The 15,868-nt window shown below is 43.1% G+C and overlaps 2 protein-coding genes and 1 long non-coding RNA gene across 7 annotated transcripts in view; 2 read left to right on the forward strand and 1 right to left on the reverse strand.

Moving 5' to 3' along the window:
* LOC100431299 (histone H4) overlaps nucleotides 1-10,711 on the reverse strand; it is a 33,043-nt gene extending 22,332 nt beyond the window's left edge. The window contains exons 1-2 of one of the 2 annotated variants that reach the window (XR_010135727.1): nucleotides 9,461-10,311; nucleotides 2,079-8,559 (exon numbers count right to left, since the gene is read on the reverse strand). Coding sequence is in view for 1 of the 2 variants with exons in the window: in XM_054526886.2 (XP_054382861.1) it covers nucleotides 10,338-10,649 (312 nt within the window). In the remaining variant the exon portion in view is untranslated. Of the gene's footprint in view, nucleotides 1-2,078; nucleotides 8,560-9,460 lie in introns of those variants that run through there. The other variant, XM_054526886.2, reaches the window with a different exon arrangement.
* Nucleotides 1-15,868, forward strand: part of LOC129049064 (uncharacterized) — a 116,761-nt gene that overhangs the window by 90,735 nt on the left and 10,158 nt on the right. The window lies entirely within an intron of this gene.
* On the forward strand, nucleotides 13,794-14,583 carry LOC100462394 (histone H2A.J). The gene has a single exon (XM_054526883.1). It carries the CDS (start codon nucleotides 14,028-14,030, stop codon nucleotides 14,415-14,417), a length of 390 nt encoding a protein of 129 aa, XP_054382858.1. The 5' UTR covers nucleotides 13,794-14,027; the 3' UTR covers nucleotides 14,418-14,583.

Here is a 15,868-nt window from a genome sequence, read left to right on the forward strand (position 1 = left end):
AAGAGATTATTTGAATCCTGTTAAAAGCATTCAGTTTTATATATTCACAAAGATATGGTTTGTAACTGGAACTTATGTTTCAAAAGGAAGCAGAGCATAAAAGTAGAAAATTTGTAGCCTGACAATGTGATGGAAAAGAAAAACCTATTTTTCTAAGAAGAAATTCAAGCCAGCTGCAGAAACTTTCATAAGCAATGAGGAGCCAAATGTTAATCACCAAGACGATGGGGAAAATGTTTCCAGGGCACGTCAGAGGTCTTCAGGCAACCTCTCCCATCACAGGCCTGGAGGCCTAGGAGGAAAAAGTGATTTTGTGGACTGGACCCTGAGCCTTGCTGCTTTGTCCTTTCTCAGGGCTTAGTGCCCTGGGTCCCAGCTGTGGCTAAAAGGGGCCAACATACAGCTCAGGCCATTGCTTCAGAGGGTGCAAGCCCCAAGTCTTGGAGGCTTACATGTGGTGTTGGGCCTACAGATGCACAGAAGAATTGAGGTTTGGGAACCTCTGCCTAGTTTTCAGAGGATGTATGGAAATGCCTGGATGTCCAGGGAAAGGCATGCTGCAGCAGCAGAGCCCTCATGGAGAACCTCTGCTAGGGCAGTATAGAAGGGAAATGTGGGGTGGGAGCCCCGACACAGAGTCCCCACTGGGGCACTGCCTAGTGGACCTGTGAGAAGAGGGCCACCATCCTCCAGACCCCAGAATGGTAGATCCACCAACAGCTTGCACCACACACCTGCAAAAGCTGCAGACACTCAAAAACACTAGATGGGAAAGCAGCCATGAAGGGGGCAGTACCCTACAAAGCCACAGGGGCAGAGTTGCCCAAGACCATGGGAACCCCCCTTTGCATCGACATGACCTGGATGTGAGACATGGAGTCAAAGGAGATCATTTTGGAGTTTTAAGATTTGACCACCTGCTGGGTTTTGGACTTGCATGAGGCCTGTAGCCCTTTTGTTTTGGACAATTTATCCCATAGAATGGGTATATTTACCCAATGCCTGTGCCCTTATTGTGTCTAGGAAGTAACTAATTTGTTTTTGATTTTACAGGCTCATAGGTGGAAGGAAATTACCTTGTCTCAGATAAGACTTTGGACTGTAGACTTTTGAGTTAATGCTGAAATCAGTTAAGACTTTGGGAGACTGTTGGGAAGGCATGATTGGCTTTGAAATGTGAAGACATGAGATTTGGGAGGGGCCGGGGTGGAATGATATGGTTTGGCTGTGTCCCCACCCAAATCTCACCGTGAATTGTAATAATCCCCACATGTTAAGGTTGAGGCCAGGGGGAGATAATTTAATCATGGGGGCAGTTTCCCCCATACTGTTCTTGTGGTAGTGAGTAAGTCTCATGAGATTTGATGGTTTTATAAATGGGAGTTCCCCTGCACAAGCTCTCTTTGCCTGCTGCCATGTAAGATGTGACTTTGCTCCTTCTTCACCTTCCACCATGATTGTGAGGTCTCCCCAGCTATGTGGAACTGCGAGTCAATTAAACATCTTTTCTTTATAAATTACCCAATCTTGGGTATGTCTTTATTAACAGCATGAGAACAGACCAATACAAAGTGTGAAAGTGTTGGGTGCTTGATGGATGGAAGAGAATAGGTATAGAAAGAGAGAAATGTCAAGGACACATCTGTCACACTTGGAAATTTTACCAAGGACCTCCAAACCACATTGCAAACTCTTGGTTTTCCATTTGCCACAATTGCATCAAGTCACTGTAACTCCAGTGATACCCTTAATAGTCCTGGTTTGACGTTTGGTTGCATGAGTAAGTTACATCTTGTACTGACTTCGTAATGTGGCTCTAACTATTCACAGACCTTGAAAAATAGAAGATAGTAGTCAATGTTCCGCTAACTTAGAATAAAGATAGACATGAAAGATAAACTTAATACTCAATCTGACCATACCAAAGGAAAAAATGTCAGTTTCACTAGTAAATCTTGATACAAGGAAGTGGAAGAACTGTATCTGTATTCGTTGCATAAAAGTTATGACACATAAAAGAGATTTGAATTGTCTTTTCACTAATCATAAATAAAGCATGAAGAAGATAACTTAGACCATTATAAACACGTTGCTTTTTATTTTACTAAGTTCTTTACATATGCTGTCTCATTGAATAAAACAACAATCCTGCTAATTAGATGGTATTATCATCATTCTACAGAGAAGACTAAAGAGAGGTTTAAGTGGTCTGCCCATGTTTACACTAGACACTGTCAGAACAAAGCCTCAAATGCAGATTTTCTAACACCAGGTCCAGTCTTACCCATAATACACCAAACTGCACACCAACCAAGTTTTCTTGAGGTCCATGAATCAATTGAAAATATGTCTAAAACATTTGGGGGTATGTGCAATGGGGAATAATGGTGTTGGATTATTTTACTAGACTTTCAAAGGAATTCATGATAAAAAAAAAATGCTAAGAACCACTGACCTATACTGTAAGTTCCCTGAAATAAGGAACTTATTTTGTTTTATTCTTGTTTATTCCTCAGCATTACTATAATGCCTAGCACTACTATAATGCCTAGTACCAATATAATGAAAGGTGGTAAGGACGTATAAATTTGTGGATGAATCAACAGAATACGTCATATAATTTAAGATGTTTTTCTGATGTTATTTGTATAACATGAAATTGTTCTGATAATTTGCTTTCCCCTGAATTGTACAATAATCTATATAGATATTTTATACATTACTCCAAATAATCCAAATAAAGTTCTTAAAATTTGGGGGAGATAAACATTTTAATTAGATCATCAGTGTATCTGGTTGCAGGAGCCAAACAGCACCTGAGGTAAGGTTAAAAAAAATAATAATTAGAATTCAATTTAATTGAGATCCAAGGAACAAAAAGAGTTATTCACATTGATAAAAGGTACAACCTCTAAAGAAGGCATGGTTTAAATAATAACTCACAATCACATTTTATAAAATAACTATGATTTAAAATATGATACATTGACAGAAACAAAAACATAGCAGGGGACAACAAGATACTATCAGGCACATATATATATCAGGTAGACAAAAACTAATGATTAGTTTTTACTTTCAAAATACAATTAACAACATTGAATACAGCTATAAGTTGAATGTTATATTTTGAAGCATTATACCATGCTTTCTTGTTCAGGAACCATGAAATAGTTTCAAATATTGGTCATAAATAAAACTTCAATAATATCCAAAATGAAGAAATTGCTCAGGTCACATTCTTTAGTCCAAATTTATAACTAGAAATTAATACTGACGATTAAAACAGGAAAACATTTCAACTACCTAAAATATTAACCTCTTCAATAAGTGAGTTAAGATGAAGTAAAAATAAAATCATAGATTACTTAGGAAGTAATAAAATACACTATAACATTTTAAGAGTTTATATGTGGCTAAAGCTATAAATAAATAAATATACAGCCATAAAATTACGGTGTTATTTAATTAATTAATCTATTTATTTTTGAGACAGGGTCTTGCCTTGTCACCCAGGCTAGAGTACAGTGGCTCACTGCAGCCTTGACCTCCCAGGCTCAAGTGATTGTCCTACCTTAGCCTCCCAAGTAGCTGGGACTACAGGCACATGCCACCATGTCCTGCTAATTTTTGTATGTTTTTGGTAGAGACAGGGTTTCACCATGTTGCCCAAGCTAGTCTCGAACTCCTGGGCTCAAGCGATCCACCCATCTCAAACTCTCAAAATGCTGGGATTTCAGGTGGAGCCACCACGCCAGGCCAATGGTGTTATTTTAAAAACAAAGAATCTAAAATGAACTGAGGAAAAAAGAAATGCAAAAAAAAACACATAAAAATTAAAAAAAATAAGAACATAATAACAATAAAAATTAAACATTTCTAAAAGGATAAATTGATAATTTCCTGAAGAAACTAACAGACAAATTTCTGAAAAAATATAATCAGAAGAAAAGATAAAACAAAATTAGAAACGAGCAAGATGGGCCAGGCATGGTGGCTCATGCCTGTATCCCAGCACTCAATAGGTGGGTGGATCACCTGAGGTCAGGAGTTCGAGATCAGCCTGGCCAACATGGCGAAACCTCGTCTCTACTAAAAGTACAAAAATTAGCCGGGCATGGTGGCGGGTGCCTGCAATCCCAGCTACTCAGGAGGCTGAGGCAGGAGAATAGCTTGAACCCAGGAGGTGGAGGTTGCAGTGAGCTGAGATCGCGCCACTGTACTCTATCCCGGGTGACAATAGGGAAACTCCATCTCAAAAAAATAGAAAAAGGAAATGAGCAAGGTGACAGACATGAGTTTTTTTAAGGAGTTTTTAATATTAGAAAGTACCATGTGAGTATAAAGTTTCTCTAATAATTTTTTGATAAAATATATGGCTTTAAAGGGAAGTATAAATTACCAGACTTAACATAGATAAAAGTTGTAAGTCCAAACAGACAAAAATAAAAATGGTGAAAGCAGCTGAAAATATAACCAAACATCACCTCCAGGGAAGGAACAGGTAATTATCATAGTGCATAATTTTTAGAAAACAGAAATATATGAAAATCAACTCAGTTTATTTTATTAAAATGTTGCCATAGTATATAAATATATAAAAATTTTCCCCAAAACTTTATTTTTTATTTTTGAGATGGGGGTCTCATTGTGTTGCCCGTGATGTTCTAGAACTTCTGGACTCAAGCAATCCTCCCATCTTGGCTTCCCAAAGCGCTGAGATTACAGGCATGAGCTACTGCGCCCAGCCAAATTTCCCTAAAACTTTAATAAAGTTTTATTCAAAATTTTAGGTCAGAAGTTCCTTCTTTCAAGGAATTTACAGACAAGTCAGGGAAGACATATGAATCAAACTATAGTTAGCGAAATACACTTCCAGCAGTCTGGCAAACACTATCTGAATAACCCTTCCAGGGTTGAGAAACGAGAACGATTACACACTGTTGGTGAGAATGCAAATTAGTTCAGCCTATGTGGAAAGCTGTTTGGAGATTTTTCAAAGAGCTAAAAATGGAATTACTATTTGACCCAGCAATCCCATACTGGGTATATACTCAGAGGAAAATAAATCGTTCTACCAAAAAGACACCTGCACTCATATGTTTACCACAACACCATTCATAATAGCAAAGGCATGGAATCAACCCAGGTACCCATCAATGGTGGACTGGATAAAGAAAATGTGGTACATATACACCACGGAATACTATACAGCCATTAAAAAGAATGAAATCATGTCCTTTGCAGCAACACGGATGCAGCTGGAGGCCATTAGCCTAATCAAATTAATGCAGAAACAGAAAAACAAATACTGCGTGTCCTCACTTGTAAGTCGGAACTCAACATTGTGTACACATGGACACAAAGATAGGAACAATAGACACTGGTGTAAAAGAAAAAAAAAGTAGAGGTTCCTCTTCAAAGACTTTCTTCCCCATCTAATTAGGAATAAATAGTAACTTTCCTTAGAAGCAAAATTTATTCAAAGACCTGTGCCAACATTCTTAAATATCTGCTAGCTGTAATAAAGAAATCAATGTACTTTATGTTCTTATCTCCCACAATTTAGCCTAAATATTTGCCCTGGCATGCTTATACTGGTCCAAGCAAGCATTAGGTCATAGCCTGTTCCTCTTCCTTATTTGAAGGTGTTTTTACCTTTCTCAGCATTCCACAAGTTACTTCCTCCTTCCTTTGCTCTCCTCTGCCTTTGCCTCTTTTAAAAGGTTCTAAGTTGCTAGCCAATCAGGACAAATACAAAATGTGAGGTCCCGTTCCAGCCAGTGGAAATTGGACACAGCAGTAGTGTGGACGCATCAGGTTATAAATGACCCTGTATCCTTTGTTTTGTGTACTCTTGTGACAAAACTGCTAGCGAGTGTACCCTTTCTGCAGAAAGTAAAAATGGCCTTGCTGAAGAAATTAAATTTATGTTCAAGCGCTATTTCTTTACGGCACTGGGGAACAAGCATTTCTAACGCTGGGGATTCATGGGAAGGGAGGGAGTGGGGCAAGGGTACTATGTTTGCTACTTGGGTGATGGGGTCATCAGAAACCTGAACCTCAGCATTATGCAATACTCATGTAACACACCTGCATGTGTATCCCTTGAATCTTAAAAAAGATAAAAATTAAAATATTTAAAAAATAAATCTAGGGTTACACTAGAGAATAAGCCTTGGGAATAAGCTGTAAGAAGTAAAACTCGACTCTACTAATAGCCTAAGATACTTAAACAGGGCTAAAGTGGCCCCAGTCCATAGCAGTATGTGACCCGAAAAAAACAAGCAAATGCTAATTCTCTCTGGAGGCAGCATGCTCAATTTAGTTTCTGACTCCCACAGATGACCTTCAACCACATATAAGTTCAGAATAAAAATGCTAATATGAAGACCCAAGTATTGATGTGTCAGCAGAGAAACAAAACATTCGCTGTAAACCACTGTTAAGTCATATTGGATTTATCTGTTAATTTTGACTGCAAAATATTTCACCATAATTTATTCATCCACTCTCTTGTCAATGGGCATTTGGTTTGTTGTTGCTATTGTGAGCAGTTCTACTAAGAACTTTAATGACCATGTCTCCTGGGGCATTCATGCTATCATTTCCTTTAGGTAAATACCCAGAGGTGGAATTGCTGCTTGAGCATATATGTGAATCTATCTTAAACTTCACAGGATAATGCAAACCCTTAGTTTCAAAAATAATTGAAACAATTTATACTCCTACCAGCAATAGAAGAGATTCTGTGTACCATTTGTTAATTTTTGTCAGTCTACTGAGTCCAAAGTTGTATTTTATTGTGGTCTTTTTTTTTTTTTTTGAGAGAGAGAGTCTTGAGTGCAGTGGCTGATCTCGGCTCACTGCAACCTCTCTCTCCAGGGTTCAAGTGATTCTCGTGCCTCAGCCCCCAAGTAACAGGGATTACAGGTGTGTACCACCATGCCCAGCTAACTTTTTGTATTTTTAGTAGAGACAAGTTTTCACCATGTTGCTGCCCAGGCTGGTCTCGAACTCCTGTCCAAGTGATTTGCCCACTTCGGCCTCCCAAAGTGCTGGGATTACAGGCATGAGCCACTGCCGCCCAGCCTCAGTGTGGTCTTGATTTGTAGTTTCTTGATGACTGATCAAGCTGAACATCTCTTCTTAACGCTTATTGGCCATGTTTTTCCAGTCTTTTGCCCATTTTTCAATAGGCTTGTTTGAATTTGGTTTCAATTTTTATTCAGCTAGTTGCCTAGTTCATTGCATTATTCTTGGACAAAGGACAAATTAAATATACAACATTAGGAGATTCTCCAAATACACTCTGCCTGGAAAATATTGTGGCATTTGTTTATGCTGCTTTTTCCCCAAATTTGGGGTGGCCTTCTTCTTCAATGGGTCATTAGCTCAGAACAGATGGCACCTGTGCTCTTTGAAAATACCCATACACTTGGCTGACAAAATTTGTCCTTTTGTATACCAATAGCATTTGATTTATACCACTCTATTAGAGCAAACCACATGTGTACAACTACACGTCTTTCCCCTTTCTCTCCTAGAAAAATAGGAGCTTCTTGATGGCAGTAACTTGCTCATTTATCTCTGAATATTCAAAATATGCTTGGAAAAGAGGCATTAAATAAATGTTCAAAATTCAAAAGTTATGACTTTGCTACAGGATCAAATTTCAATGCATTTCATTCACTTTAAACATTTTATAATTCTTACTTTATGTAGAGATGGGGTCTCACTATGTTGGCCATGCTGGTCTCAAACTCCTGGCCTCCAGCAATCCTACTGCCTCAGCCTTCCCAAAGTGCTGGGATTATAGCCACCCCTACTCCGCCCCCCTCATTCACATTTTAAGTGAGGCATTACAGAGTTTTAAATCAATTTCTTTAACATTTTTAGTAAGCAATTTTACTATTAATAGTAAACTTCAGAAAATCTTGGTCGTTTTGAGTTTGAGATATTCTGTTCAGTTATTGAACCGTGTGACCCAGTTTTGGTTTGGAAGATATTAGTGTCAGGAGTGGGTACTTACTATACCATAGGACTTACAGTCACAGACAAAAATAAATATTTCTTGGGTTTGGATAATTAAGTTATATTTTATAAAGAACAAAACAAAAAAATAACTATGCTACAAGGGAAAATATAAGTTCTATTCTAATCAAAGAATTGAGACCACTACAAAAATAAAAATAAAAAAAACCAAAACCCAAAACCATAAAATATTTAAACAATTCCACATAAATTAAATACTTAATGAAGAGTTTTAATTGTGATACAAATATATACAGTATTTCTATCCTCCATCGGGACCCTAACTTTCATTCTTAATTTATGTGAAACCCAAAATCACTCATTTGGTCCTGCAACAAATATTAAGGGCACGAAAGTATGCCAGACTCTATTTCTTTTAAGTAACTGAAAACTGAACTTCTGCGAGTGTCTCACTGTCCTAGAAATTAAACTAACACCAGTATTGTGTACTCACTTGAAGTCTTTATGGAGTAGGAGAAAGTACTTAGAAGTGACACGTCAGCAAAAAGGAACAGGGGAGCCTTCCTGGCAGAAGAGGAGGCAAATGTCAAGATTAAGCAGTGCGGAATCCTTGGCCAGCTGGGTTCAAATCTTGACTCCAGTTCTTTAACCCCCGGGACTGGGAAACTCCCTTAGAGTGACTTCAGCCCACCACACCAAGGAAGCTAAATGACTCCTCTATGTTTAGAAAAGCTAGAGCAAGACCAAGCGTGGTGGCTCAACGCCTGAAATCCCAGCACTTTGGGAGGCGGAGGCGGGTGAATCACTTGAGGCCAGGAGTTCAAGACCAGCCTGGCCAACATAGTGAAACCCCGTATCTACTAAAAAAAAATGAAAAATTAGCCGGGCGTGGTGGCGCAGGCCTGTAATCCCAGCTACTCGGGAGGCTGAGGCAGGTGAATCGCTTGAACCCGGGAGGCGGAGGCTGCAGTGAGCCGAGATCGTGCCACTGCACTCCAGCCTCGGTGGCAGAGCTAGACTCGCTCTCGAAAAGGAAGGAAAAAAGAAAAAAGAAAAGGTAGAGAAGGGGCAGATAAGTTAACGCGGCATGGATCACACCGCATCCTGGGGTGCTAAGCCTAATGAGAAGTTAGGAAGGACAGAGCCAGGAGTAGAGCGAGGCTGTTATGCGAAGCTTTACCGGAGGCCGGGGCGACCCCTACGGCCTGCACGCAGGCTGATAACCAAGTCTTCAGCCCCCACCCTCGCCTACTGGAAAGTGTGCTTAACTGGTAGCACCAGCCCCACCTTTCTCCAAGACCCTCACTACACCCCGGGACTACCGGGTAAGACCACGCGGCTTGGTAATCCCACAGCTGTCTCTCTCACACTCACTGAACTTATTAGAACCTAACCCGCCGCCCGTTTCCCTTCTAGACCCCCAGGCTGCTCTTAACAGGGCCTTTACTCAGAAGCCAGGGCTTACCTCCCGGCTGCGATAGGATCATTTGTGATGGGCATGACACTGCCCGGAGTGGAGGATTCCCGGCAACTTGGCGACCTGCAAGTGATCTGGCCTTTCATGCCGGCGTGACCCCCACTGCCTGCCTGCCAACTCCACGCCTGCCGCCAGGTGGCTGAGCAGGACGCCACCCGCTCGGCCTAGGCAACTTTACGCAGCTGGCTACGGGAACCGCAGGGTGCCGCGAGTTTCGCCCGGCCGCCTTAATCTCAGCATCTGAGCTTGGTCACCTCTCCCTCAGAACGTCAGCGATGAAGTAAAATAGTACCCAGTAAGACTACAACGCGCCACACTAGAGCTGCATTCAGCTTTCAGGCTTGCAGGTAGCGGCGTGCTGCGACCTCGCATTTCCTGCGACCTAGCAGGCCCTGCACACGCACGAACCGCCCTCTGACGCGTGACGCTCACCCCTGAAGACCGGCAGGAAATCACCTAAGCCCTGATTTACATGGAAGCCATCCGATACGTGCTTATGGGCCAAGGACTCGGCCGCTTAGAAGCCCATGACCAGTTCTAACACTGGGGCTTCGTATAAGCACTTCTCTAAACAAAATCCGCAGTGTGGATTTTGGGAGGTCAGTACTGCGTTGCGCGGCGCCTCCAGGGTCGTTTCTAAGTACAGGCGGAGTCCCCTCCATTAAGTCTAGTTCTCCCCGCGCCCGCCAAGCCTAATCCCAAGCAGATGCTCGGGCCGCCAATGTCCCATTCCCAGTATCCGGAAGGCGGCATCAAAGGGCTGATATTTACCCGTTATTTAGGAAGTGTTAACAGCTCTTTCTGTGACAGTTTGGGGGCCCTGAAAAGGGCCTTTTGGAGTCTGTAGGGAAACTGTGGGGACAGCTTAGCCGCCGAAACCATAGAGAGTGCGACCCTGGCGTTTCAGCGCGTACACCACATCCATGGCCGTGACGGTCTTGCGCTTGGCGTGCTCCGTGTAAGTCACCGCGTCGCGGATCACGTTCTCCAGGAAGACTTTGAGGACTCCCCGGGTCTCCTCGTAAATGAGACCAGAAATGCGCTTAACACCCCCACGTCGGGCGAGACGGCGAATCGCGGGCTTTGTAATGCCTTGGATGTTATCCCGCAGCACCTTCCGGTGGCGCTTGGCGCCTCCCTTACCCAGCCCTTTGCCACCTTTACCTCGCCCAGACATTCTAAAGGAACTGCTCCTACTCAGTAGAAAATCAAGCTACTCACTGGGATTGCCAGTCGCAGACCAGGGCTTATATTCTCTGGATGCGGACCTGTTTGAAAACATCAAAAAAGTGGGCGGAGCTCTAGGCCCCACCTCTGGAGACATGCTATAGTTGTTAAGTCCAGGAAGCAGTCAGCGAAACCAGCCTGATTCCTTTGTTGTTTGCTCTTTTGGGAAAACTTTTTCTGATATTTGGAGAAAGGTTCATGGTGATGCATTTTAGTTAAAACTGTATGGGATAAAAGAATTTATATTGCCTTTTCTCAGCGCTTAAATAAAAGTAGGCCAGATCCTATGCACGTTCCTTGTTCTGTCTCTCCCTCCCTCTTTCTGTTTTTTCGAACGGAATTCCTGACTTACTATCGAACTCAATAAAAACCTGAAAAGCTTTACATCAGAGATTTCAAAGCAATTACTTAAAATTTTTCACACGTGGGTCTTCTAAAGACATAGTAGGGGGAGAGGACTTTGTCTTTTACGGCCCTGCAGATAATTAAAATACTTTCAATTGAAAAAAGAAAGTCCAGCTTCCGGTCCCCCACCTACACTCCACCCCCACTCCACCCACACCTCCCCCCGACCCCTCCATTCCTCTTTCAGCTGCTTCTGCGGAATTTGCAGGTTTTCGTGCCCTACAAGAGCCTGTGTGCTTTTCAACCAAGTAACTTCCTGTGGTTATTTAGTTGAAATATTGTAAATGTCTTATGTCATTCAAATCTCAGGTTCTTATCTCACATTTTCCACTTAAAAATTCAAAGTTCTTGTAAAATAATGGATGCCACAATCATGACTTTGAATAATAATTTCTACTGCAAATCCCCTCAGGAGTTTCTGAATCCCTTCCTTTCTCAGGAGAATCCCTGAACAAAAACGAAAGTTTCTGTAAGGTGTCACCGCTCTTCGAAGGTGTCAGGACCCTGTCTTCTCTAAAGGTTTTACTGTGTAAAAAAGCAGCTGTTATTTAGAGGATGATTCATAAGTCTTTCCCAGGTACCCAATTAGGATTCTGAGCAATGAATTTTAGTAAGTGGGGCTCTTTGTCCCTGGTCTTGAAGATAAGCCTTTACAGCAGGAAGGCTTTATGGTAAAATTTTATTATATTTATAAATGCTTATAGTTTACACTTGTTTCAATCCTTGCCCATCTTCATAACCCAAAAGGTATTTATTTTTCTTTTACTTTTTGTTAAAGATAAAAGAGTTGGAACACTGTCTTGAATGGCTGGAAAAAGTCCTGAATGGTCGAACTTCACTCTATGATTTTGATACTTGACTCAGAGGGAAGAGGAAAAGTCTATCAGATCTTGAAGAGATAAGAATTATTGTAATGGGGCCGGGCGCGGTGGCTCACGCCTGTAATCCCAGCACTCTGGGAGGCCGAGGAGGGCGGATTACAAGGTCAGGAGATCGAGACCATCCTGGTTAACATGGTGAAACCCCATCTCTACTAAAAATACATAAAAATTAGCCGGGCGCGGTGGCGGGCGCCTGTAGTCCCAGCAATTTGGGAGGCTGAGGCAGGAGAATGGCGTGAATCCGGGAGGCGGAGCTTGCAGTGAGCCGAGATCGCGCCACTGCACTCCAGCCTGGGCGACAGAGTGAGACTCAGGTCTCAAAAAAAAAAAAAAAAAATTATTGTAATGGTAAAATAGGTTGACTTACTTATACTTGCTTTCTAAGAAATCAAGGCTAGAACATTTTCAAATTAGAAATCTCTTGCTTATAGGAATAAAAGAAAAAAATCGTGTCTAAAATAGTAATACTTTTAAAAACTCTTGAAAATTCCCCAAGATACAGGCAAAAATTTAAGCTAGTTTACAGAACTCATTCCAGGAACATCTCGTTAAAAACTGCATCAGAGATTTGTATGCCCATTTATTTGGTATATATAAGAGTTATTGGATGCTTACTAACGTATTTAATTTTCAAAACACTTTGGATACAGGTACAGGAGTCAAATAACTTATCAAAGGTCACTGCTCAGTGGTAAAGCCAGGATTTAGGCTGAGGCGGACTGGCTCCAGAAAGACCGCCTAAACCATGACAATAGCTCTGAAGACATTTATCGAGTCCCCAGTATGGGTTCATCATTGTTTTAGGCAGTAATGATATATACATAAATATTTGAAAATGTTATTTCAATGAAGTCAAATATTTATTCGGATAGTGAGAAGGTAAATTTGTTTTACTTTAAATGTAAATGAATCCACATAAAATGTTTATTTTAAAAAGCAAGCGTTCAACATTACATCACGTATCGGTGTTAACTGTGTTACTGAAAATGTTCAGGTAAAAATGAAATGACCTCGATGAATTAGGAGAAAGTAATTTTTAATTAAAACAAAACACTTGAAACAAAACACTCTTTTTGTTTCAAAAAGCGTGGGTCCACAATTCAGGTATATAAGAATAAACTGCCATTCTGACTTTAGTCTCTGGGCTCATTTACAAAGAGACCGGGGGACCTCCACGTCTTCGCAGAGGACCCGATCCGCTGATCTGCGGCGCCCTGGCTTGCGGGGAGCAAGCCAAGGCCAAGACTTTGGCCTCTCCAATAAAACCTAGTGGCTCTTTGCAGGCCCATAGCCTCAAAGACAAAAGATATTTTGGCTAGGCGAGCTTGTTCCTTCCGTCAGCACAGGAAGCATTCACGTCTAGTCATCACTCTAGCTTCAAAGACTCAGAAGTGAAGGATTGGCTGGCTGTGAGCCGCAGGACCCTGCGGGGAGACCAGTGTGGTCTCTACACTGTTGGGTAGCTAGCTGGAGGCAAGGCGCTTGTATAAGAAACAGCCCACGGACCCTGTCCTGGGCAGGCTGAATTCCGCGGAGAGGCGCAGCACGGGCTGCGGAGACAGAAACCTACCTGACTAGTATGGTGTATTATATGAGAACACCCACTTAGCATAGCAACGTCTACGGACAACCCCTGTAGCTCTTCTTCTGGATTGTTTTCTGTTTCCAACCATGTTTTCTTATTTCCTACGAGTTTATTTGCTTGGGAGCGAGCGTGGTCGTGGAAAACCCGTCACCGCTAAATTCATCTGGGTCCCCAAACACTGAGTGGGCTGGCCTCGATATTTATGTGAGCGGCTATGTAAATGAGGGTTCGGAGATTGCTCTATTGATTGGAGAGAGCTGGAGGAGGCGGTCTCTCTTCCAGAGCGCTAGTTGGGAGCGGAGCCTGCCTGTCATTGGTCACTAGAGCCAATGGAAAGGGGCTGCCGCGCGGCCGTAAAGAGTTTGTAGAGGCAGTTCGGGTGCGGTACGTTGCATTCCGGTGCCGGACGCCGAGAGCGGTTTGTCTCCATCTCTGTAGTTGTAGGCGAGAGGTGATCATGTCCGGTCGCGGGAAACAGGGCGGCAAAGTGCGAGCAAAGGCCAAATCCCGCTCCTCCCGCGCGGGCCTGCAGTTCCCGGTGGGCCGAGTGCACAGACTGCTGCGCAAAGGGAACTACGCGGAGCGAGTGGGCGCCGGGGCGCCGGTGTACCTGGCGGCGGTGCTGGAGTACCTGACGGCTGAGATCCTGGAGCTGGCTGGCAACGCCGCGCGTGACAACAAGAAGACCAGGATAATTCCCCGCCACCTGCAGCTCGCCATCCGCAACGACGAGGAGTTAAACAAGCTGCTGGGCAAAGTGACCATCGCTCAGGGCGGCGTCCTGCCCAACATCCAGGCCGTGCTGCTGCCCAAGAAGACGGAGAGTCAGAAGGCGAAGAGCAAATGACCCTGACGCCGCCCTCGGGGAGCTGGCTCCCCCAGCAAGGGCCCTTTTCATGGTCGTCCCGCAATGCTTTTGAATGTGCTGGATGTCATGGAGGGCCGGTGACATCTAGCGGGGAGGTGGGCGGCGAGGGGCCCGGCGGGAGCCAATAAAGTTGGTGAAAATCGTTTGGTCGAGAGAGCTGTGTAGTCGCGGGGACCTGCCGGATGGCCCCAGGGGAGGGGGGCGACCGGGAAACCCCTGGAGCAGGTACCGGTGGGTGGGCTGCTTTAGTCCGCAGGTCACCCTCGAGGCGTCAGGGGAGGGTGGCTTGGAGGAGGTGGGCACGGTGGGAGCCACCTCGCTCTCAGTAGGGCAAAGGGGAGGCAGAGTCGGTGTGGCGAGGCCTCCTTCGGAATTATTTTTACTTCCCTTTCACAGAGCCTTCGCTCTCCTGCCAGTTTGAGAGCACTCAGGACCAAGTTCTGGGAAGAGACCGTCGGATCGAGCTGGGCTCGGGGCAGGAAGTGTCTGCGGCCATATTTTTCAAAAAGTGGAGTAACTTTCCGTCTTGGAAGGGTGGCTCTGATGGCACGATACCAACTTAAGAGATTCTTCTTAGCCTAGTAGCTGCTGTGCTTTCATGCTTTAGATATCAGATATCTTTATATAGCACCTTTATGTTCATATTTTTTTTTTAATGAAGGAAACGTTCAATAAGTGAGTCATGAGGTTGGAAATTCGTTCCCCTGGCAGTCGTATTGCATAACATTGCAACGCCTTTAGTCGTGAGTTACATATGCTTGAGGTTTTAAAGTGATGTTGTCAAGTTTCTAGCTTCATAATGATCCTGTCTTCATCATATCATATTCACTTTGAGACTCGGTTTGACTTTGCTTTCAAACAAAACAAAAACCTCTTGCTTTTAGGGGTCCTTACCCAACAAATAACCTGTGTGAAATCTCTTATATTCTCCCACTAGCCTGAAGCAATGACCTCATTCCAGTAATGTCTTTGGGAGTTGCATTGCCTGATGGCACAATATTGCTTTAATAAACATGTAAGGAAAGATAGGCCAAATATTTAAGTGCAGGGGGAAACACATTTCAGACCAGGAATCCACATTGAGAAGTTAACACTAGTAATGATCTTCTGCCCTTAGTTGACACTCCTATTTATTTCATCCTCAGCAAATTTCATCCTGGCTCACAGACCCCACAAAAAAGATCCCAGTACAGATTTCACATCTTTGGATTCATCTTTCCTGTGAGTCGGAATTGAAGTCTTCCCCAAAAATATATGTATATATTGTATGTTTTCATCCTTAGTAGCGGCTGGCCCATTTTCCCACGTGGACTTTATTTTGTCCTCAGTATTTATTGAACAGCTGTCTATGCCAGGCTCTGTACAAAGTGATAGGAGTAGAGCCGTGAATGAGGCCGACCAGATTTCCGCTCTCTTGGAGCTCACTTTAT

This window comes from Pongo abelii, chromosome 10 (genome assembly GCF_028885655.2).
Source record: "Pongo abelii isolate AG06213 chromosome 10, NHGRI_mPonAbe1-v2.0_pri, whole genome shotgun sequence".
NCBI classification, from domain to species: domain Eukaryota; kingdom Metazoa; phylum Chordata; class Mammalia; order Primates; family Hominidae; genus Pongo; species Pongo abelii.